Consider the following 24,873-nt stretch of genomic DNA (forward strand, 5'->3'; position numbering starts at 1 on the left):
ATGGGGAATGCCAGATAACAAAATATGCTGGTTAATTGAGTGGCCCCGGTCGCTGCTTCTCCCACTGCATTTGGGGTGTCCCTCCACCCCCCCACAGCATCACCACCCCTCCCGCCACATCACAGCCCCTCCCGCGGGCCTTGCAGGCCCCATGGGACAGGGAGGCGGGCCCCGCACAGCCTGTTATGCCCCTGGGCCGTGGGGGCTTGGAGAAACCAGAAGTGCCATGGTGGGCACTTCCAGTTTCACTTTATCTTTCAAGTCGGCATGCCGGTTAGTAGAGCATGTCGGCTTGTAAGATACCGGTTAACAGAACTTGTACTGTATTTGCTCAATTCTATTTGCTATTTGTTCATATTATAGAAATCAAGAGATTTGCTTATTTTTTAATTTAAAAGAATCTGAGAAATTCATTGTCTGATTACTTAAGCTTCCCTGACAGAAAACAAGGTAAAAATTGGGAATTATATTATGACTATGTAATAAGTATAATCAATTTTCATCACATAGTTTCAATATAAAGACAAATTCCTGTTTTTAATCTAAATCCAAAAGACCACAGACCAAATTTATCCCTGATGTAAGTCAAAGAAATTTCACCATGGATGACGTTGCCCTTTCCTCCCTGTTTCAAGGATTCAGATCATGTCTAAACATCCAAGCTATTTATCCCTTTTTTAGAGAAGACCTCAAACATGGAAGTTTGTTAAGCAGTGATTCAGGACTGAGCTTAAGTACCTGCTTAGCTACTAAAGTCCCATGATTAAAATGAAAAACATGCTTAATGGTGCCATGAATCAGGCAAGACCTAACCTTTTATACCTTCATAAAACTATTTTATTCAGTAAATCTTGCAAACCATGAAAAATTAGCAGTATCTGCTATTTCTCCATGACCAGCTCATACAAGACATCTTTTTTTAAAACACATTCTTCATATAATCCTGGTCCACAAAGAATACCTAGCTGATTGTGTGTAAAGAAGCACTTACGATCACCAGAGCTGGAAACCAATGGTTCACCAGCCAGTTTCCCATCTTCCTATGAGGATCTGTGCTCCAGACACGCTTTATCTCGTCAGCCCAGGTAGAGTTCCCTGTTCAGCTTCTGTGCCTAACTCTCTGCAACTTTGTGATTCTTTCTCTCGTTTCACTGGTTTTTATGACATCGGTGGGACCTCGGGCATCCTGCCCAGCCTATGGAATCAGAGCTACAGGGGATTTTCCCCAGAGCTTTCTTTAAGGAAATACTAAGTAATTTCTTATAAGTTCAAAACAGTTTCTCTCAGAAAGAGCCTGACTGCAGCACCAAGAAGCACCTGAAGCATGTGCCAATTTTGCTCGTCCAGAACATTTTCAAAAACCTTTAACATTTTTGCCCCAGGGAGGGTCTATCTGCCAGCTGGAAACAACACACTCAAATGGGCACAGAGACAAAAGAGCAGGTGCATTTTAATGGAGAGTCCTGCAACAGTTTTTTGCTGTCTTGTTCCAAGCTCCAACTCCTGTAGTCTGGTGATTTGTAAAAAATCTCAGCGTTTATGAGAAGAAAACAGAGTTTTTTGTGGGGGAAAAAAGCCCAGAGAAAAGTTGGAAACATGACCTGAGTATTAGGGCTGTGTGAAGCTTTGGTTGGTGATTCAATTCGGAGGGGATTTGACATGATTCAGTGGCCAAATCTCTGAATCAGAATCGAATCAGAGAACCAATCTAAAGGTCTGAATTGATTCAAAGCTCTCCGAATCTTTGGAAAAGATTCCGAGAGCTTTGATGATTCGGGCAGTCCCCAGTGGCTGCAGCAGGGAGCTGCAGCTGACTCTGAACTGGTAGGTACTAGGGGCAGGGGGGCAGGCCTAATCTCGCTCCCCCAGCCCCCCATGGCTGCCCCACCTGGGACAGCTCCAACCCTCTAAGAAAAAAAATGCCGAGAGAACCCCCATGACTTACCACACCTACAGCGGCATCAGGGGCTTATGGGCTCATGCAGAACCCCCTACATGGCACGGGGCAATGGGGGGCAGTGGGGATTGCCCCTCTCCTGACAGGAGTGGTGAGTTCGGGGGCGGGGGGCTCTTAAAGGGCCGGAGTTGGCCCGGGCGGAGTACCTGTGGGAGGGCTGGGGGAGAGAAGGGGAGGTCAGGGGGGCTCATGCAGAGTCCCCCATGCACCGTGGGGCAATGAGGGGCAGCGGGGATCGTGCCCCCCCTTCCACCCTTCCCGCCTGGGAGCACCCACTGATCCAGGGCTTTTTTCTCCAAGTGCCAGGAGCTGGGGAGGCCATTGCCGGGCTGGGAGAGGGTGGGGGATGGGCCTGGCCTGGCTGATTCAGAGATTCAGCAGCAGCCAAATCTCCAAATCAGATTTGACCGAATTGAATCAGGACAGTGATTCGAATCACCGAATCGAATCACTGTCCCCTGAATCGGCCAAATCTGAATCCAAAGCAAATACTAGCTGCTTTGCAAAGGCCTACTGAGTATCCCTTCACAAAACAAAAAGCAAGAAAATTTTGTGATTGTTTAAGCTATTTTCTTAATTGAAACAGGGCCTGACCCCTGATACCTGAATACCTGTGGTTAGCAGTATCGGAGCTCATTTAAGGAGCACCGTCCACACATACAGGTATGTGCGCTTGCAGCAGCTCAAAGAGAAGCAGCGCAAATTTTAGCTGGGGCTTTTTGCCTCAGTGCACATGCCTGGAAATGCACTTTGGTGTGGGGCAAATTGGGCCACTTGGGGCAAAATAAGCCTGCCTGGCTCCTCCTGGATCTGCAGCCAGGGGAAGCTAGAGCCTGGGGCCAGCACCTGTGCTGTCCCCAGCAGTATAAAAAGCTGCCCTGTCAAGTAGCTCAGGGCTATTTGCTTTCAGGAGCTTTTGGGGCCCAGCCAATTGGTACCTGGGGACGCTACCCCTTGTGCCAGCTGGACTGCTGAAGCAGCCCTAAGAGTTCCCTGCACCCTGTACCCACTGCAGCAGTCTGGCAGTGGGGGCTGCTGCTCAGCTGTGACCTGCTGCACACCTGCCAGACCCAGATGGGGACTGCACAGCCTGTAGAGGTATCTGCCCCTCTGGGCCAGCTGCCAGCGGACAGTGGCTGCAAAGTTGGCTTTTGTGCAGCACTACTGACATATGTGCCCCTGCCCAGCCATCTGGGCAGCTATCTCCCAGAAGATGTTCCAGGCGTGGTGGTCTACTTTGAACCGTCAAGGGATGTCCTCCTGGCCCCAACTGGCTGGGGGGGACAGTGATGGGGTGGTTCGGGGGATGGGGCCAGGTGAGGGATAGGGCCCGATGGGGCAGTGATGGGGGAGCGTGGGGGGCAGGCAGGGGATGGGGCTGGGCGGGGCAGTGATCAGGGCGGCTGGGGGCTGGCAGGGGTCCCCCCCATGGTCCCCTCCCCCCTCTTCCAGCCCTGCCCTCACCACTTATCAGCACTGGAGTCTAGGTCCAGCTCCCTGCGGCTGGCACGCTGCCTGCCCTGCACATGCAGGCAGCGTGCTTCAGCACCAGGGCAAAGGCCAGCCATAGAGATGATCTGGCTGCTACCAGAGCATCTCTGTGGAGGACCCAGCCTTCAGTTGCTTCAGGGGACTGTGCCCTACCCTGCTTTTTTTCCGCTGCAGGTTTTTTTTTACCCCTGGGTCTAATTTTGCCCCCACACTAGCGCAGGGAACGTTTTCTTGTTCCTGCACTTGCCTCTTGCAGTGTCTCAAAGGGCTTTGAGATGCTGCAAGACGCACGTGCGCGCTCCTCTGGATGCACCCCATGGAGTGCTCCCCTACCTCACAAGAGTATTGTGAGGCTAAAAAATATAAATGAATGTGAAGTCCTCTGATATTATGGGGAGTATGGCAACAAAGTACATCAACTATCTCCGTAGCATAGCAACCTCAGCCTTTAACAGCTCTTCTCCAAGTGACTTTACCTCCCCCCTTTGGAAGTTGTTTCCTTCCCACAGTTCATTTTACCATTTGAATTTTCAGTCAATTTAAACTGAATTTGTCTTAATCCCATTTAAATCCCCCCATTAGGCCTACTTCTGCTACTGCAGCTACATCCCAGCTAATGGCTTGAATCCAAATTCAGCAGTCACTTGGTCAGCTGAGTAACCCTGCAGATCTCCAGAGCACTACTCACACGCCTGAAGTCATTTCTGTGTTTAAATGTTTGCCATGTCACAGCAGGGCATACAGCCAGCTCCTAACTTTACACGGTCAGTGTGTCTACAAGCTACAGAAACAGAAGTTCAGTTTGACTTTAAAATAATATTTCAACAAGCCACATGAAGAGAAAAGTTCCTGACATTTCTTTGTTTTAACTTGAGTAAGATTCTAGTTTTGTTGAAACTTTCCCAACCATACTGGGATCCCAAATATTTGTTGAAGTAGGGGACCCAGGAAAGGAAAGAGACTAAGGACCAAAATAAACCCCAGCATAAGCCTCTAGTATAAATGAGGTCAGGAACATTTAAACAGATCCATTTAGTTGTGGTAATTTATGAGTATTGTGTTTAGAGACCCTCGGCCCAAAAAGAGTTTACAAAATCCTAAGGGTGCTCCTGTCTCAGGGTCTTGCCCAGTGTGGTGAGATTTGCCCTCATGTTGTAGATTAGGGGTTGGCAACATTTTTGGGCAGAGTCCCAAAAACACCTGCAACCTCAACTCGTAAGATATTGGTGAGCTAGGGATGGATGGCATAGGAACCTCAAGGGATCTGATCCTTTTTGTGGCAGCACAGACCTAGCCCCTTTCCCACCGTCCGTCCAGAGGCACGCATGCCAAGCAAAATGCCTTTGTGTGCCACACTGGCATCCATGTCAAGGGTTGCCTCTCTCTGTTGTAGATCCTTTCTACCTGGCAAAAAGGCTGTAGAAGCATAAGGGATGCTAAAAGCTCTAATTCCAGCATGGAGAATTCCTCCTGGTGCAGGCACTGCGACTGACAGGACTACAGTCCTTCCGTTTATTATGAGGACTCTCTTCTTAGCTCTGGTTTAGGAGGTTTGTCAAGAATAGAGTAGGGGTGAGGAGGCTGTGCTGGGGGTGATGCTACAGGTCATATCACTGTGGAGAACCTGGGCAGGCCAGATAGGCTCCTGGGGTCTAAGTCCCTGTAGCCTTTCTCTGCCCTGAAGCAGTCCAGAACTGATAGGGAACTAAGATGATTAAGAAACACTAAAAATAACCCTCTTTTCCCCTCAGGCTGTAAATTCTGTGTGGTTCCCCCTAAGAATCTCAGTTGTGCGCTCCAAGCCAGCTGCTATGAGTGTAATCTCATTTACACAAAATCTAATCACCCTTTTCTTTCAGGGTTTTCTCATTCAGAGCTGTCTGCTGTTTAGATACCTGAACTGTGCCATCACTATAATATCTCAGCATTGGGCCCACAGGCTGTATGGTTATATGAGGACATCACTAGCCAGGCTCCGAATTATACCCTTGGCTAAGGCCATGTGTAGACGAAATGAGGGGCATGTGTGCACAACACTTTAAAGCGGGCTAAATGCTTTTGCACTGCTTCAATGATGTCAGTGTTTGCATGCGTCTGCGGCATATTGCACATTAATTACAGCCACTGTAGCAAATTTGGTGGTGTAATGCACCTTAAATGACTTGGGGCACAGCAAACTAAAACTCCTCCAAGGAGTTTTAGTTTGCTGCCTCTACAGCCACGGAGTGAAGCACTGGGCTCCGTGCAGCTCTTGGGGTCTGCAAGAAGCCCTGCAGGCAGCCTGGAAGCAGCCCGGGAAGGCAGGCTCTGCCCAAGAAAAGCAGCTAGTCTGATCCCCCCACAAGCCTGTCTGAACTGCGTGGGGACCTGGTGCTTCCTTCCATGGCTGTGGTGTCCCCTGGGACCGCCTGAGCTGGGTGCCTGCAGGTGGGTACCACCAAGGGTGGGCCACTGCTGCCATGGAGGGAAGCACCAGCCCCCCCGCAGCCCAGGGACAGCTCCACCTGCCAGCACTTTGCCTTCCCCTCCCCACTGCCGGAAAGGCAGGTAAGTCAGTGTGGTGTACACACGACACAGGGGTTTAAAGGGCCCTAAATCGAAGTGGTGTTTTTAAAAACCCACCACTTTAATTTAGGGCCCCTATTTCATCTACACATGCCCTAAGAGGCTAGCTTCAGGCCTGACCTAGCGGGTTGCCATGACTTTGGGCCTGCTTGCCTATTGTTCAATTTTACCTCAATGCTGGAGGAAGTTCAGTTAGCCAGGTGAGGTGAAAGGCACATGCTCCTTCTGGGTTAATGTTTCTAAGGAGTGATGAGGGGAAATGCTCTTGAGAGCTGATTTCTGAGTCAAGTAGGGAGTCTTCCAGAATGAGCGCGTGTTTGAGGTAAGTGGGAGAATGCCATCTCCCAGGTGACTGCAGCTGGAAAGAGGAGGCCACCGGAGAATGGCCCTGCTATATGGTTGTGAGCGGGTATTATTCCTAAGTCAATAAGAGAGAAAGACTTTGACTCAGAGTCTCTCCCATGTCTTACTCATCTTCCATGCCTTGATGGCAGTTAATTTTAAAAAAGAACACACGGGCAACTCTGTGATATGGTTGCTGTGGTGAAGTAATCTTTTAACTCGCTTAATAACTGTGAGACCAGAGGTCTGCTCACTTCACAATAAATACAATTGTTCTCGGCTTTTGTGGACACATCCCATTCATACCATCGCTATCATAATTGATAACCATAAAAAAATAGAAAGAAAAGACCAACAAAAATAGCTTCTTTGCCTGTCAGTACTCTTCCCCACTTCAAGTCAAGCACAATTAGATAAGTCTTTCCAGTCTGGTTATTCACTCAGTAACTTATAACAAAGTCTTTAATTATGTCTTGTTACCTTGGCTGGGGTTCACCAACCCCTGGCTTCAGGCAATGCCTCTATGTCCTTGATCCTCAAGAGACATTACTTTCCATCGCTCTTGTGCCTCCGCATGAAAATTAGCACTGTAGTCAAATTACTACAGCTCCAGGCTCCCCTTCCAGGGCACTTATTGTTCATTCGTCTCCCCTTTTATCCTTGCGATTTCCTGTTCTCAATTATCAATGTTGCTTGTTTTACAGATGCAGTAAATGCTCCCAACACCGGCTGATGACATCACCATTTCCTGCCACCTTGCTGCTGGCATGGTAAGTTTCTTTCTTCACTGTTCTTAAGTAATGGGGACCAATGGCTCCCTGTTACAGTGGTTTTGGGAAGCAGTGGGGGAATTACACTGACTGAGCATCAAGACCTCTTCCCAGCCCTGCTACTGAGATGTTGGATGCCCATCTCTGCCTTTGTTTCTCCATCTGTTGAATGGGAGGGTGTGAAGGGAGAAGTGCTGGACACAGAAGAGGTCCCAGGGATCACAATCACCCCATGCTTGCCTCAGGTGAAAGAAGGAGCAGAGCTGGAGCCAGGAGCACCCCACCTCATTTTCACAGACAGTGCTCCATCTGGATTGGTGGCGAGGGAGCCCAGAGCAGTACTTATGGCCCTGGAGAGGGGCAGCCAAGGAGAGACTGCTGTGTCTGAGGAGGGAAGAAGCCGGCGGATTCTCCTGTTTGCACCAGCCTGCAGCAAGTTGTGATGAAGGAGCGCATGACAACAGGCATGAGTGGTCAGAGGACTACCAAAGAACATGAGGGTCACCCACAGGATGCTGGGATGGCTCGCCTGAAGAAGGATTGAAGTCCCAGGCTGAAGTAGGCACCCGAGGAGATGGGTGATGTGTGGCATGGGAGCCTGAGCCTTTCGTGAGCGGGGCAGTAGAGCCATCCAGGTGTGAATTCATCTCTTTAGTTGATTTTCCGTTAGGTACAGCTAAATGAATTGAAAGAGGGGGATAAACCCTGAATGAAGGGACTTCAGATGATGTACCTTTTGAGATGGTAAAGGAATAAAGGGAATTTATTTAAGCTGATTTGCTTCTGAAGGCTGTTAGTCAATTAATAGAAGGGGATGAACCCTGAATGAGTGGCAGACCAAACAGGACTAAGCTGCTGGTGGACTTCTACTGAACTGATTACAAGGATCCTGGCAGCATTGGAAAGACTGCCATACTTGTGACAAGGGCTCATGGCCCAAAAGAAGAAATTGGATAACATTTAGGATGTGGTAAGGGTGGAGTGTAAGGGGAAGTGGAGCCCCATGAAGAAATTCCTCCGACCTAGAAATTACTCTGATAGGCCCAAACCTATCAGCCAGGATAACCAACTCCCAACTTTAAAGATCAAAGATGTGGCAGGCAGTAAAGATAACACTGGAGAGTGGCTGTGGTAGCGTTGACCCACATCCTGATGTAGTCCTCTGGTAAGATGTCAGGCCAGAGAAGGCCTAGGCCATACAGCACCTACCCCCAACAATTTGGTGCTTTGGCTGGGAACTTAGACCAAGTCCCAGCCCAGGAAGAAGTCAAGGACCTGCAACCAGGGGCAATAGCAGGGGTGGATGCCTTTTGACAGACCCTGAATCTAACGGGACAAATTTTACAGTAGCAACAACAGACTGCTTGACAGGTCGCGTTGGATGAGAAAGTAGTACAACAGCAAGACTGGGTCCAATGGAACATAACAGGCTTTAAGGTTCCAAAAATGACCTGGGAAGATATGTGGTAGTCTCGGCAGGGTTGGATAAAGCAAAAATGGGTTAGTAAGCTGGGAGTTCTCCTTGTTGGTTAGGCTTAGGAGGCCTACTGGTTGATGTTGAGAATAGATGCCCAAGACTATAAGGTTAAAAATGAAATCCTGTTGGATATCACCCCTGAATCCAGTTGGATATCACCCCTGAATGGTACCACCAACTGTTTAGGATGAAGAAGAGAAGGGAGGACAATTCGCAAGAGAAGACTGCAAAGCCTGGAGGACGTCTTGGATAAATGGTTGAAACCTTCAATTATATCCAAGGACAAGATACATGATAGCATCCTCATGGAGCAATTCCTTTCTGACCTAAAGGAAAATATTCAAAAGTGGGTCCAATGTCATTGCCCAAAGACCTTGGCTAAGGTTCTGTGCCTTGCTGAGGACTTCAGTAGTGCCCAGGGAGACCCACCAAGGGAGAAAATTGTTAAAGCGGGGCAACCTGCCACTCCCAGGATGCCCAACAAGAGGGTGGAACAGGAAAATAAAGAACCAAAATCTTCACCACAAGGAATAGTATACTTCCACTTCAGGAGAATGGGGCTGATAGCCAGGGACTGTTTTGCTGGCCCCCAACCATATCCACCCTCTACCGAATCTTGGGTAGAACCAAAGGGGAGCAGACCCACAGGAAGGCCTCCAGATTGAAACGATGGACTGCATCTTGGGGAAGGCCACAATTGATGCCACCCAGAAAAAACCCACAGTCATGGTCAGTGTAGCTGGGAGACTGGTTCAAGTTATTTTGGACACAGGGTGTGCACAACCCTAGTAAGGGTGGATCTGGTACCCCACAAAGGGTCTACAACCTACAGTGCTATAAAGATGATTTGCATGCATGGGCAAGCCTTGATTTACTCCAGGCAAAGGGTCCAGGTGACAGCACACAGTCTCACCTGAGAAATGCCAGTAGGGATGCTGCTGACACTGCCATACCCAATGGTGTTGGGTAGAGATTTCCACAAGATTTATGACATCCTGGATATAATCAGGTCCAAAGGCAGGACTTGAATGGGTCTGAATGGAGAAGATGAGACATAAACAGGCCAATGGCTATGAAGAATCTTTGATACAGAGGGTCTCACAAGTAATACCCAATTCCAGGAGGCTCAAAGGGAGGAACTGGCCTTCCAATCTATATTTGAAACTGAGCTAGCATGAAGAGAGCAGGAGGTAATTTACCTTGCTTTGTGTAACACCTTACCCCAGTTTAGGTCAGGGACTTTTATATAGAATTCAACAGGGCATGGGAGAAGGGGATAGGTCAGGTGATGGTGTAGTCTTGTGAGCTTGGCCCATGCAACCCCCCTGGGAGGACATTAGTGAAGGAAAAGACAGAGGCTCATTTCTCTGCTGGTTTTTATGGCTTCATCGAAGTCGAACTGTTTTGTGTAGCCTGCCCCAAGTGTCAAAGGGTGAGCCAGAAGAAACACCCCAAAGTGCCTTTGTGAGTGATGCTGGTCATCACCGAGCCATTTTCACACATCACATTAGATGTTGTGGGCCCTCTGCCCAAAAGCACGAGTGGACACCAGTTCTTGCTTATCATTATTGACTATGCCATGTAGCATCCTGAGACTGTCCCTCTACTGACCATCACTGGTCTGAGAGTAGCAGAAGAGTTGATTAAATGGATTTCCAAAATGGGGATTCCCTGGGAAATAGTGACAGACCAGGGGTCTAACTTTATGTCCCATGTCCCCAAATTACATGCTGAGCTCTTAAGATCAAGCATTTGAGGATCTTGGTTTACCATCCCCAGACTAATAAGCTAGTTGAACATTTCAATGGGACTCAAGAAATTGAGTCCGAGAACAGAACAGTGGAAGACTGGAGGAGAGCGCCACTGGGTAGGATCATGGACTTGGAATCAGGACCTGGGGTTCTGCCACTAACCCACTCTTTCTGCTTGTGCAGATAATTCCCACCTGTCACCACCCCACACATCTGCTTTCTCTTGGTCTGTAGGTTGTCTGATAGAGGAGTTGCTTCTCAGTACAGGTACATACATCACCCAGCACAGCTGTAGCACTCAGTGTCCCAGCTGGCAGGAGAGCTACTTCAGTCAGGATGATGATAAAATCTAGTTGAAGGCTGTTCCTGGAGATCGAGTGCAGCAATGAAAAGCATCCCTGTTGAGTAGGAGCTCTCTACAGTGCTGCTGATACAGGGGTGCTATTCTCTTCTCTCCAAACACCCTATCCACTCAGTGAATCAATTCAGCACAGAGCAGTACCTTGCTTGTGGCTCCAGACCATTCTGAGTGAATGCCTGCCATTCCAGGAGGACTTGTGCAGCAGGGAAGGAACTAGATTTTCAGATATCCATTTCCCAAAGGACCTTCCATTCCCACTGTGATCCCATCTGACATCACAGCCTTGGCATTTTGGGGTCTGGCAATGGAAATCCCTGCATTTTCAAAATCGTTTGGGTGTTTGGCAGAATTCCCACCATGTTGACTAATCTATCTTCTTTCTGCCACACTGGATTGGCTGAAATAAACTCTAGTGTGTTCCTCAGAGCTGAGGCAACCCAGCTAATTAGCAGGGTGCCGTGTTCGTGTAATACAGAAGATATTAACCATGGGTAGTGATAAGCCCAGCTGCTTTTGTAGGCTGCAGGTCTCTGCTTTGTCTCACCAGAGGAACAGGTTAGGTAAGTTAGCAATTGTTCCACACCCCTCTGTAGCAACAGCCTCCTCTAACACTCTCAGCTATGGTGGTTCAAGGTGAAACCTGCCTCTGGCCATTTGCTGAGTAATTTCCCACACCAGCCCCTAAGCAGGCAAGCTCCTGCTTCTGCTGGAATAAGGATGGAAGTTAGGCCACGCTCTCCTGGCTGTGCCTCAGCAGCAGTGGATGCTAAGCCAGCTAGGGCTGAGGGCAATGGGGTTAGGATTACTAGGCTGATATTGTGTTTGGTCTTCCTTTGTTGTTTCTGGCTCATCAGCTGTCAGGGGCAAATTCTAGGGCCTCTGTTCATGGGGCTAAGTGACCTCAGCCCCACTGGCAGGAACAGCATGTAGCACTTACCTTGCAGAAGTCTGGAAATAGAGAAGTTCACTCCAGCTTGCTTTGAACTCTGGCAGCTGCACAGGCTTTGGGCACTCCTGCCACGGCTTGTATGGACAATGTGCCCCACCTTTGTCATATATACATGGCACCACATGCTGAGACATGTTCTGTTGCTCTGATCTCTGCTCTTGGGGATTCCCTCTCCTTTGAAGTAGGGTGGGATAATGGCATTTCATTTCATTATGGGTCTTAACTAATGGCAAATGTGAGACTGCATTTCCCCACGTCTCTCTGAAGAGGGTGCTCCATCCTCCAGAGACATAACTGGGAAGGAGGAAGGAAACTGGTAAACAGTAATTATAAATATGTTGTAGATGATGGGTATCTTACTAGTTAAGTCTGAAGCCATGCCTCTCCCAGAATACAGGGACCTTTCAGTCTGAGGCTTTGTTTCAGCCTTGTATGGAAACTGAGGAGCTGTTGGCATCTTGATCCTTGTTTCCAGGATCCAGGGTTTGGTCTGGACACATTAACATAAAGAGAAAGGGACCTACATACATCATGCTGCAGCATAGGGTCACCATATTTCCAGCATCAAAAAAGAGGACACCTGTGAGGGGCAAGGGGAGGAGGGGGAGAAGAGGGGGAAGGAGTATATGATTGTGAGGGATATGCCCGTGCCCTGCCTCTGCCCCTCACTCTTAAGCCACACCCCCCCCCACCCTGCCGCAGCCTCTCACTCCTGGCCCACTGTACCCTGCCTCCCAGCCCTGCCAGTGCCCCTCACTTCTGACCGCATCCCCCTGCCCCCCCAACAGCCCTGCTGGTGCCCCTCACTACTGACCTACAGTCCCCCTTCCCACCCAGCCCTGCTGCCCACGCAGTTCGCATGTGGCTGCACACACACACACACACACACTATCTCTCTGTCTCTCTTACCTGCAAGCAACTGCCAGGCCTGCACGCAGAGCACGTGATCCCCGGACAGCCAGTCACTTTGCCCCGCTGCCCCCAGACCCAAGCAGCCAAGTTGAAGTGCCTGGAAAAATTCAGCAGAGCAAAAACCCGGACATTTGCTTGCATTTTAAAAACCTGCCCAGACAGGAGGACAGGGGGCTAAGAAAGAGGATATGTCCAGGATCTTACTGCAGCACAGTGAAACAGACAGAACCAGGGAACCGAAAGGGGGAAAATCCTTCTCTCTCTAACCTCTAAAAGTGGATCACTGAAGCCCTCAGCCTTTTCAAGTTCAAACATGTGAAACCAACCACAAAAAAGAGATAGAAGCCAGAGCAGTGAGATCAGTTCCTTTAAAACCAACGCAAAACATTTACCACTGCCTCAACTTCAAGATTCATCCTTTTGGAGGTTAACAACTATACAGTAATAACCAGTAAGACAGCACCATGGGTTGGGGCAGGTTATGATCTTGAAGGGCTTCCCTTCTGCCAGTGTAGAGCTGAGAAGTGCAGTGCCAGGCACAGGCATGGGGCTGTGGTGGTGTCTAGGGATTCATGGACTTACATAGAGCTGCAAAGCTCCACTCCAGTGCAGGCACCCATTTTGGTGGTTATTAGTGTTTGATGGAGGGTGCTAGTGGGGAACAAGCTCTGGAAGAGCAATGTTCACAGCAACTGGCCTCCTGTCCCAACAGAGGTTTTCTTGAGGGGTTTGAATGTGCATGTATGTTAGTCATTGAGCATGGATGTCACAACAAAGACCACATTTGTCCCTCTCAGTAAAAAGCTACTGTCTAGAGGAAGAGCGCGAAGAGACAGGATTCTCCTCTCTCTTCCACACAGCCATCCCCAGGGCACAACCAACACTTGGTCACAGGCCCCAGTGAGTTCAGAGCGCAGAGCACTGCAGCAGAGGCAGCCCAGGGCAATTGTGCCTGAATTCAGCTTAGCTCACCTTGTGCAAATGGTTAGTTGTGAGGGTCCTTGGACCTAGCCTGGCGACCATCCTCCTCACAAATCACAGCATTGCTAAATGTTTGCCACCACTCTCCTCCCCCAATGTTGTCTGTAAACAGGCACATCAGAGCTAGACACCTGGCTAGCACTGTGCCTCAGTCACTATCCTCAACACAAGTCATGTGCTTGAATCTTTCAGAGCTGCCCCCTTCCTCTGCTGAGTACATCAAACAATGCTGTGCCTCACACCAGGCTCATACGGGGCTTCAAGATTTGCAGGGTCTGCCAACACCATCTTCTGGCAACAGACACAGTGTAAAAAGTCTGAGACATTATGCCTGAAGAGCTGGCGGCATGGGTGCAGGTACTGGAAAAAGAAGAGCATGAAGCAGATAGCTAGACAGTAGCCCACCAACAGCTGCAACACCAGCAGTGGGGCACAGATGTACTCATACACGTCTGTCTTGAAGAGGTACCAGAGGACAAGGAGGATGGCATTCTCCACCAGCCGCACACTGTAGTACAGGGCCAGGCGGCCCCAGTTCTGTGACTTGTCTATAAGGTCCCTGTCTGCCAGCTTCAACTGTACAGCTGACCAGCAGAATATGTTGATGCCAGCATAGAGCAGAGTGACAGAACACAGCACCACCACAGTGCCCACCCGGCTGAAGTTCTTCTCGATGTTGTCGGGCAACTGCGTGCCACTCCGCCAGAACTGTACCCATGGCAGGAAGAAGACAACCAGCAGGTTGGCTAAGGCTATGGGGATAATCCAGTGCTTGAAGACAGTGCAGAAGAGCACAAGGACAGCCACACGGGTGGAGATCTCCAGGCTGCGCCACAAGACAATGCAGAGAAACGCCAGGGGCCGCAAGTGGACCTTGTAGTCATCATACTTGATCTGGATGGCCAAAACGTTGCAGACCAGCGCCCCATAGGTGACTGACACCAGACAGATGCCCATCAGGACGGCTGCAAGGGAGGGATGGGAAGGTGGTGACTATGGGCAGTCAGACAGGGTTACATATAGCAATGCACTGCACACTGCTGCACTGGCTTGCACCCTCCCTTCTCCACATTATCCAAACAGATCTACATGTAAGGCACATAGGTCTCAGGGGGTCAGCAGGTACTGGGGAGGGAAAGGTCATGGCAAGTGCAAGTGGGCCCTGGGGAGGGATGGTTCATCATGGGTGGGAACCAGGGGCTGGAGAAGTCACTGGGGAAATGCTACAACACAACTTGTAGCAAGCAGAAGCAGGGCCCCTGAGAGGACAGAAAGAACATGATTAAGAGATGATCCCAATTGGGAAAGGAATGTCCCTGCTGAGAACAAGCCCTGGCAGATGCAGTACATCCAGCGTGTCCTGAATCTGCTCCAGCAAGCCTGCTGTATGATTTTGTATGTATAAGGCTGAAAACAGATGTCACCTTTGTGCCGCCATGAACATTTTTCTAACAGCACGAAGCCCAAGCAAACAGCTGTCCATACCCCTTGTTGCATCACAAATGGCCAAAACTGCGGCCACAACAACAGGTAATATAAATTTGTGCTGTTTTTTGTGGTGGACATGTGTTTGCTTTATGGTGGGGGAGCATGGGTAGCCCACAGATGCCCACACTCTCCAGCTGCTGTGGGGCTTCAGGGGCCTGATCCTGTGTACTCATAGAACTCCCCTGCAGGGGTGTGTGCAGGATTGGGCCCCTGTAGCCCCAGGAGTATGTGCCCAAGTGCCTCACTTGAAGAGGCACTCCCTGAAAATCCCTTGCTTGCTGCCACACCCTGACTCAGGCTTCCCCCATTTGCAGAAGTACACCCTGAGTTGGTTCCCCTGTTTGCAGCTGTCCCACAGGGTCAGGCCCTTGAAGCACCAGGGTCCCTGTCCTGTGGGACAGTGGGCGAATATGTGTCACCCAATGAAGTGGATCAGCTGTGCCAGGACACATCCTAACACATTTGATCCTGTTCTAAAGACATCTGTTTATAGCTTAAGTGCAGGCACTGACCTCTTTTCCTGTCCAGTGTAAGTGGGAACACTTGCTATCCTTACCATGGGCTAAGTGGGTAGGCCCTCAGCAGAAGGTTAATGTTCCATCCACTCCTCACCCCATCTGAGCTAATAACTCCCATCTCCCTCCAGCAGATAAGTCAAATTGAGCCCCATGCAATCAGACCCAAAGCCACAACTACACCTTTATGCCAGGCCTGATACTGGCCTCTTAACTAAGGGTAAACACCTGTGCAGGGATGACCAGATGTAACAACCTATGAGCCCAGTGCTGTGAGACACCTGTACTGAGCCATCATGGAATCTGGATAGCCAATGGCTCAGCTGAGAAGAGGGCTGGTTGTAGGGCAGTCAGAAAGCCTAGTTGGCTTTCCCTCTTCCCTGTACAATAATAAAATTAGGCTTTTAATACAATCCCAAATACAATCTCATGAGGTTCAACAAGGACAAGTTCAAATCCTTACACTTAGGACGGAACAATCCCATACACCAGTACAAGCTGGGGGCTGACTGGCTGGGCAGCAGCTCTGCCGAAAAGGACCTGGGGGTTACAGTGGATGATCAGCTGAATATGAGCCAGCAGTGTGTCCTTGTTGCCAAGAAGGCTAACAGCATACTAGGCTGCATTGGTAGGTGTGTTGCCAGTAGGTCAAGGAAAGTGATATTCCCCTTTGTTCAGCACTGGCGAGTCCACATCTGGAGTACTGTGTTCAGTTTTGGGCCCCCCACTACAGAAAGGATGTGGACAAATTGGAGAGAGTCTAGCAGAGGGCAGCAAAAATGGTGAGGGGGCTGGCAGACATGACTTATAAGGAAAAACTGAGGAAACTGGACTTATTATATCTAGAGAAGAAAAGACTTGGGGAGGATTTAATAGCAGCCTTCAGCTACCTGAAAGGGGGTTCGAAAGAGGATGGAGATAGACTGTTCTCAGTGGTGGCAGATGACAGAACAAGGATTAATGGTCTCAAGTTGCAGCAAGGAAAGTTTAGGTTAGATATTAGGAAGAATGTTCTCACTAGGAGGGTAGTAAAACACTGGAACAGGTTATCCAGAGAGGTGGTGGAAGCTCCATCCTTGGAGGTTTTCAAAACCCAGCTAGACAAAGCTTTGGGTGGGATGATCTAGTTGGGGATCGTCCTGCTTTGAGCAGGGGGTTGGACTGGATGACCTCCTGAGGTCCCTTCCAACCCTTAGTTTCTGTGATTCTATGATCCAGAACATTTAGGGTACACTAGGTCTTGCGTTTCATCAGTAATCATGCAAAAATTTAGGCACTGGTATAAACATACAACAGTGATTGTGGGTCTCTGAAGAATAACCTTTTGCCTATCTGTTACAAAGACAGCTTTTATTTCCAGAAAACATAGCAGGTCAGTCAAATTTAGCTTGGGCACTGGAAATTGTGCAACAGCCATGGTGGAAAAGTTTCTAATGTGGGCTGTAGCAAGTACATGCTGCTAGCTACAGAAGCACATAGGTTCAAGCTGATGTGCAGAGTCCCTAGACAAATACTTAAACAAAGATTATTCTCCTGCATCTGTGCCTGAAAGGGTTTTGGAATTTGTATTAGTGCCTCAGCCACTCTCACAGTATGAATCACACCTAAATGGCAGATTTTTGACATACCCCATGAATGATCATGATATTCAAGGGAGAACTGTGACAACTGGCTTACCCAGAAAATACCATATGCCTACTGCAACAAGAAAAGCAAGCATCCCTGGGTGGTCATTCAGCTCTCTGGAATCCCACTGACAGTCAAAGGCAGGCTGTGCAGGTGAATACTGAGAGCCCACAGGAATGAAACAGAGGTTTCTTTTTTTGCTTTGCAAATAACCGCTTCTTCCTTCCTGGTAAGGCCAACACAGCATCTCATCCTGGCCCACACTACACCTGGGATTGTGGGTAGGTATGAAAGACCAGTGGAACCAGGGACTGAGTTTTCTGTTTGTTCACCTTCGTTTGAGTTCCTCAGTGTTCATCAGCTTAAAAGGCTTGTGTGATTTACACAGAAATGGGACTCTCTACTTTCTTAGCCAGTCATCTCATGCACTAAAGTAACCATAATGCCAGCTTCACATCACCTAGTAAAGGAAAAGGTTACACTGTTTCTGTACACAGGGAATTTTAAAGGCTCAGATCTGCCTTTAGTGTTTAAGGGCCTGACCCTGCTCCCTCTCTATTAGACCCAACAATTCTATTTTGGGTATCGAGAGCTCTTTCCATCAGTGCAGTTCATGGTGCTTCACAAACATTAATTAGCCCAGCCTCGTCACACCTGTGGGAGGCATCTCCATAATATTATTTCCATTTTACAGCTGGGAAAACTTAGTCACAGGTTAATGAGCTTGCTCTAGGTCAGAAAACCTGTGACAAAACCCAAAGAGAACCTGGATGTCCTCCAGCCATCTTGCTTGTGTGACCACATCAAACGGATTTTACCCATCCTGAGCCAGAGCCTGCAAAAACACCTGTCTTACTTGACTCACAGGAGCCATCCAGTCACAATATATGGGCCATATCCTTGACCTGCATAAGTTGACAACTCAGTTGAAATCACTATGTTTTATACCAGCAAGGGTCAAACTCAGTGGGACTGCTTGGACACAGGCAGAAATGTTTACAAGAATCATGCTTTCCTCAGCTGTTTTTATTGTCATACCAGATGCTACTTCTCGGATCAGTATCAGGATCCAGCTTCAGAAAAAAATCCCTAGTCAGGAAATCTCTTAAACCCCTACTTAAATGCATTTTTTAATTGGAGCCCTTGTTGGGGAGAATGAGGGTGGCATGGAAGAAGTAATGAGACCTTGGGTACATGAGATTACAGAGGCAGTTGGCTTGGAGCACACCACCTCACCCAAGGGGCGATTCTGCACTGTGGTCATAGGAAAAATTACACAGAACTTGCAACCTGAGAGGGAATAGGTTTTTAGTGTTTCTCAATCAGTTTTGTTCCCTGTTAGTCCTAGACTGTTTCAGGACAGAGAGAGACTCCTGGGGTCTAAGTCCCCACAGCCTCTCTGACCTGCCCAGGTTCTTCACAGTGATGTGACCTGTGGCATCACCCCCAGCACAGCCTCCTCATCCCTACTCTATTCTTGACAAACCTCCTAAAACACAGCTAATAAGGAGCTCAAAAGAAACCTCAGAGCTGACGGCTGTAGTGCCCACACCAGGAGGAACTCTCCATGCTGGAATGACGGCTTTATGCTTCTGAAGCCTTTTTTGCATGATAGAAAGGATCTACAACATGAGATCAAAACTCACCCTCTGACCACACTGGGCAAGACCCTGAGACAGCAGCACCCACAGAAATGTATGAACTACTCCCAGGGTGATGGTCTCCAAATACACCCCTAACTGTAAATTAAAAGCCACAACTGAATGGATCAGCTTAAATGTTCCTTATATAATTTATACTAGTGGCTTATGTTGGGGTTTATTTTGGTCCTTAGTCTCTTTCCTTTCCTGGGTCCCCTACTTCAACAAATATTTGGGATCCCAGTATTGTTGGCAAAGTTTCAACAAAACTGGAATCTTAATCACAAGTTAAAACAAAGAAATGTCATGAATTTTTCTCTTCATGAGGCTTGTTAAAATATTGTTTTAAAAGTCAAACTGAACTGCTGTTTCCGTAGTTTGTAGACACACCGACCCTGTAAAGTTAGGAGCTGGCTATATGCCCTGCTGTGACATGGCAAACATTTAAACAAAAGTGACTTCAGGCAGTCATACAGAAATGATTTCAGTCATGTGAGTAGTGCTCTGGAGATCTGCAGGGTTACTCAGCTGACCAAGTGACTGCTGAATTTGAGCTCAAGCAGCTTTATGGTGTTCAACAGACATCACAACAGCCATTAGCTGGGATGCAGCTGCAGTAGCAAATATAGGCCTGGTGGGAGGATTTAACCAGGATTAAGACACATTCAATTTAAGTTGACTGATTTTTTTTTTTTAAATCGTATGATGATGAACTCTTGGTCAGAAAATTTCTCCAGGAGATGCACAAAGAAACATCTCTCCTCCAGTGATGAGAGCTGTTGAAGCCTTAGGTTACTATTCCCTGGGGAGGTAGCTGATTTACTTTGTCTTCTGCCATAATCACCATAGTATCAGAGCATCTTGCATTTATTAACAGACTATGGCTTCACAACATTCCTGTCAGGTAGGGAAATATTATTCCTATTTTACAAACTGGGAAAAAAAGAGATTATGCAATTCTCCTAAGGCCATATAGACAGTCTGTGGCTAAGCTAAAGACCCAGATATCCTAAACCCAGTCCACTGCCCAACTGCTGACCCATCCATCCTACACCTGACAGGAGTTTATTCTAATCTAGAAGAAGTAGAATCCTACATGGAAGATAAACAAGCTGGTTCTAGAGAGGCTCCCAACCATTTCGGGCAGTATATCACACTGAGAAGACTCACACATTGGCCGTACCAGCTAGTGTCCACCACATCTGATTTAGATGTGCCCCCCTAACCTGCTCAGGAGTATGCTCCTGCCTGTAACAGGATCTGGAAGGATATCACCTACAGGTCTGATTGTACTACCTAAATAGCTGCTGTAATTTCAAGTGCGTACTGCACTGCTATGCACCCCCTCTGCTAGCCTGTTGCAGCACTGCTACCACCTTCTGTCCTGGGAGCCATTACTTTCCAGTATTGCAGGGTGAATCAGGTCTAGCCCATTCTCATATTTCCACTGTATATTGGCAGGCTCTTCAGAGACAGAGGAGCACTCAAGGCTCTAAACCTGTTTCCTGAGCCTCACTCCTTACTAACTGTGCTGCCCTGTTTCTTCTTTACCTCTGGCAATAGGAACGTATTTCTCGACGATGCTGATGTAGAGCTGCAGTGTGAGCTGTGGGGTGGAGCCCAGGAAGGCCTGGATCACTGCCACACGCTTGAAGGCATTACGATGTGTGACCAGCCTGCGGACTGTGTGGCCGACCTCCTGCTCCATCTCCACCTCATAGCCTTTCTTGAGTTTCTTCTTACGCGTGATGGTGACATAAGGCTCCTCCTCCTGCCCTGAGGTGCAGTAAACCACCAGGGCTTCCACACACCTGCACAAACAAAGCAGCCCATCAGCCTAGCCAGCACACAGACCCTCCATGCAAGCCCCTCCATGTCAGCAGTATCCCATCTTCTACTTCCTCATCTGATGTGGACAGCACCATCCTTGTGATGCTCACTGGGGTCCCCAATATCTTAACTTCCTGAGCTACCAATGCCACACATACCTATAGTCATAAGGCCATAGAGGGCATGTGCCCCACTTCTTCTCAAAATATTGCTGCTCCCACTCAGGCAGCTGGCAAGAGAGTGCAGCATGGCAAACACCATCCTGATGCAGATATTGAAGGGCAGAGCACTAGGTTTGCATTGTGGGAAGCATATAACACAGAATGCTGCCTCCTCTGCTGCCATGCTTGAAAATAGCTAGGTACTCTGTGTGTGTGTGTGTGTGTGGGGGGGTCCATTCATACCCTACTGGGATAACAGCTCCTGCAGGCCAAAGGAATTGTTTGTGCATTGTGTTTTATCTCCTGCAGGGAGCAGGAGTCTTTCCTCAGCCAGCCCACCACTGTTCCTAGTACAGTAAACAGAGAGTTGGGAAAAAGTCCCTCTGCTATGTTTTGGGTGGAAGCTTATGGTTGGCTTTGTCAGCCCTGGAGATTCCTCCCTACAATACATCCCTGAAACACGCAGGGGTTTGGGCTTCTGTCTAAATCCACCATTTTGCTGCTTCAGTGCCAGCCTTGTCAGTTCAGCATTTGAACTCCAGCCCACTTGAGCCCCATGATCTCCATCAGCCAAGAAAAATGCATGTGTTCAACGTGCTCTGCTGAAGAAAACTAATATCAATGTAGGCTTGGCTTCTGCTTGAAAACTAAGGACCTCTAGGACAAGTGGTGGAAGTTTTACTAGGAAAGTTAATGAAGCAAAAGCAACTGCTGTTTTTCAGATCAAGGTGGAATTAGATTTTGTAGAATGTCTCTTACAAAAGCCTAAGCCTCACCTGGATCATGTTTTGTGACAACTCTAATATGAAACCCAGCTGCTCCAAAGGGACAAGCTTCAAGTGAATCAGAGATAATTTATGGCATTTCATCAAAAACAGGTGAAACAATATGTTCAGCTCTGGTCAGCTTTGACTGCAAGGCTTTGTTTGAAATAATTTGCATAAACCAGGCAGCTTTCTCTGGAATAGCCCTGGATGTCTCTCACAAGAACAAGATGCTTGCAAGCACTGCAAGAGGCACTGCAGACACTCCACATTTGGCCCTCTGTAGTTGAAATGCATGGAGGCCATATGCAGCACTGACCCACCATAGAGAAATCCTACCACATGCTTTTATACAGAGAAATATCATGCAGTAATGAGAATCAAGGCATTTCATGCAAGGTGTCAAACTCAAGAAAACCTGCAGGTGGCCTGTAATGGTACAAGCTATGCTACTCTAAGACTTGGCAATGTGTTACAAAAACCATTTAACTCTTATTAGATGACCAGAGTGAAGTTGCCCAAACTCTGGAAATTCAGTGTTAAGGTTAGTGTTTACTCTTTAGAACCTATGCAAAATGGAACATGAGCTCATTAGTGTGACTTCATGAGAGGGACACCATGGGATTGCCCCTTCTCGGCTTCCTGTGACAGGATGTAGCAACAGCTCAAGTCCCTGGGGGCTTCTGGGTACATCTCTGAACTAGAAGATGTACATGCAGCTAGCTTGTTTTGATACAAGCTAGCTGCATGCTGCATTGCTTGGCTCTGCTCATCTCCTTCCCAGCTCTCCATGGAGACAACTAAAAACACTACCTGACTGCATCCCAGGGCAAAGTGTGAGCCACACCCTTTCAGGGAAGCCAGTGGGAGAGGCCAAGAGAGACGCACCTAGTCTGTTATGCAGTCTAGCTAGAAATAAACAGGTTCTTATACGTTTTTATGCCTTTAATGAGCTCTGATGCAGCTGGCATGGCTTTTTGCACCACCTACTCTGTGTTGCCGGATTGAGTTGACAGAACTAATAATGGGAGTGCTCCCATCTTGAGCACACTGCCCATCACAGTCATTATCTAAGAATGAGATGCAGGTATCTTTCCTCACTGTTTCCTGCCTCTGATGCTGCCAACTCCTCCTCCACTATCCTTTGGGCTGAGAGCTGCAATTAGCTGGGGTGCTGTCTCCTCAGTCATGCAAATATGCTGTAAGTTTTCTATTCCAATTCTCACACTCTGCCACATGCTCTTCCCCCGCACCTCACAGCATCAAACCCAAGGCAGCAGCTGCCTTCCCTTAGTCAGGGACTTCATTCCCATGCCCACAGAGCTGCTAGTACACAGATGTCACAAGCCAACTCTTCCTGGTCTCTCTAACAATCTCACAAAACTGAAGGAAAGGGAAGTGCTGTCTGAGAAAAGCAGCTATGAAAAGGAGACCTTTGTTAAAGAGCCTGGGTACAAGCTTACAGAGACAGTAACTCCACCCGCCCTCCAGATAGACAGAGAGCAAGATTTCACTGTGAGGGGAACAGGGATGGACAGGATGTGAGGGGAAGGCAGAAGCCAGATAAGGTCCCTTGATAAGCTCCAGCAGACCTCTCTCTGGTCAACATGGCAATACCAGAGAGGAGCAAGCTCTCTAGAAACTCCTGTGGTTTACTGACAAAAGTGTTGAGGAGGAGAGGGGTGTAAGTTGTAGCCATGTTGGTCTAAGAACATAGGCAGACAAGGTTCTTTGGGTGAATCTGATATCTTTTATTAGACCAACTTAAATAGCTGGAAAACAATTATTAAGCAAGCTATCAAAGACAGGAATACCCAATTACCCGTGCGGACCCAAAAAGAAAACTTAAAAACCACTCCCCAGAGACGAGCCTATGAACTCCACTTCATCAGCCTCCTGGACACTAAAAATCATGGACTAAATATAGACATTGGATTTATGACATTATAACCTGCCTGACATCTGACTCCCCAGGTATCTCTCCACTATTCACCCCCCTTCTCTCTCTTCCCCCTGTCCCCAGCCTGTCTCTCACCCATTGACTCCTCAATCTACATTTTCACTGACTACCCGTCTCGTATGCATACCAGACCAGCTTCTAGCTTCTTTACTGTTCATTCCATCCAGGAAGAGCACACACCAACTGCAGAAACTTCCTTAGCCTGAAGAAGGGTTTTTGAACCCAAAAGCTTGCTTAAAAATTGTTCTCCAACTATTTAAGTTGGTCTAATAAAAGATATCAGATTCACCCAAAGAACCTTGTCTGCCTATGAGAAGGAGAGGTACAGCTAGGGGTGGGGAGGAAGGACTGCCTGTGGGCAGAGATGCGGACAGGCAACAGGAGCTATTCTGGGATAATTAAATGCCTTAGGAGGTTTTGCTAAAAATTACATCATTCTAAAACTTTACTTGACCCTATGGAAGCACCCTCTGCCTGCTCTGGGGAGGAGGACGAGGAACGTAAGAAGCTGAAGCCTCACACAAAGAAACTAAAAGAAGGAGCAAGAGTTCCTGCGCCCCATATCTAGCCTGGACCACAGGAAATACAAGGAGCTCCTCCACAGCCACTGCCAGGGACAGGAGCTACCCCACAGCTGGAGCTCCCTCCAGTAGCCTTGGTATTTATCCCACAAGATACTTTCCAGTGGCAAAGTACTGTGCAAACAATTTGAACAGCACAGAACTGCAGGGACTCAGAGCTGTCACAGGCAGCACATTGGCAACATCCTGCACAACGATTCCAGCTGTGAATGCTTGAGAGCTTCCCAAGTTGTCACACAAAGTTTGAGGACCCGATTCAAGCCACTAAGTCATCTCAGATTTGGTTCCTGGGGCTGGGCAAGGACTATTTAGGACAGGGGAGGTTGGAGGCACCTTTGCTCACCTGATGACAGGCCCCAGCTGGAGAAGGTGCATCAGGAGGATCAGTGGCTTGTCACTGGTCAAATCCCGGTGAATGAAAATGAGTGTCAGCTGGACCAGGATGGACGGACACACCATGAAGAAGATGGTCATCGCCAGCCAGAAGCGGTCGTCAGAGTGGCTGTAAGAGAAGCACAGGATCCCGGCCGCCACCGACTCACCGCAGAACAGGAGCGTGGAGAAGAGGATGCCCAGTGGGAGCTTTGCCTTGGGGGATGCTTGGGGCTCCCCCGTCTTCTCCTCGAAGGATGGCTGCTCCGAACACTCCCTGATGGAGACCTCGCACGCGCCGTCCATCCTGGGAAGCCCGGGCCCCTCCAGCGCCCTCGGTGCCCCTGGCCTAGGGGCCGTCAGCGTGGCTGGGGGGCGGC

General features: G+C 48.5%; 2 protein-coding genes across 6 annotated transcripts in view; both read right to left on the reverse strand.

Annotated features, from left to right (window-relative positions):
* NOX1 (NADPH oxidase 1) overlaps nt 1-13,669 on the reverse strand; it is a 32,092-nt gene extending 18,423 nt beyond the window's left edge. For 3 of the 5 annotated variants that reach the window (XM_025207448.1, XM_025207446.1, XM_025207445.1), the window contains exon 1: nt 992-1,127. Coding sequence is in view for 4 of the 5 variants with exons in the window: in XM_025207446.1 (XP_025063231.1) it covers nt 992-1,036 (45 nt within the window). In the remaining variant the exon portion in view is untranslated. Of the gene's footprint in view, nt 1-991; nt 1,128-12,572; nt 12,883-13,547 lie in introns of those variants that run through there. The other 2 variants (XM_025207444.1, XM_025207450.1) reach the window with 2 other exon arrangements.
* A 71-nt stretch (nt 13,670-13,740) lies between these two features.
* Nucleotides 13,741-24,867, reverse strand: XKRX (XK related X-linked). Its single transcript, XM_014521258.2, has 3 exons — nt 24,465-24,867; nt 20,377-20,636; nt 13,741-14,521 (listed from the first exon to the last, which is right to left on the reverse strand). The coding sequence occupies exons 1-3, from the start codon at nt 24,797-24,799 to the stop codon at nt 13,776-13,778; spliced, it is 1,341 nt and encodes a 446-aa protein (XP_014376744.1). The 5' UTR covers nt 24,800-24,867; the 3' UTR covers nt 13,741-13,775.
* Between the last annotated feature and the right edge of the window lie 6 nt (nt 24,868-24,873).

The sequence above is a fragment of the Alligator sinensis genome, unplaced genomic scaffold, assembly GCF_000455745.1.
Source record: "Alligator sinensis unplaced genomic scaffold, ASM45574v1 scaffold387_1, whole genome shotgun sequence".
In the NCBI taxonomy this organism is placed as follows: Eukaryota; Metazoa; Chordata; order Crocodylia; family Alligatoridae; genus Alligator; species Alligator sinensis.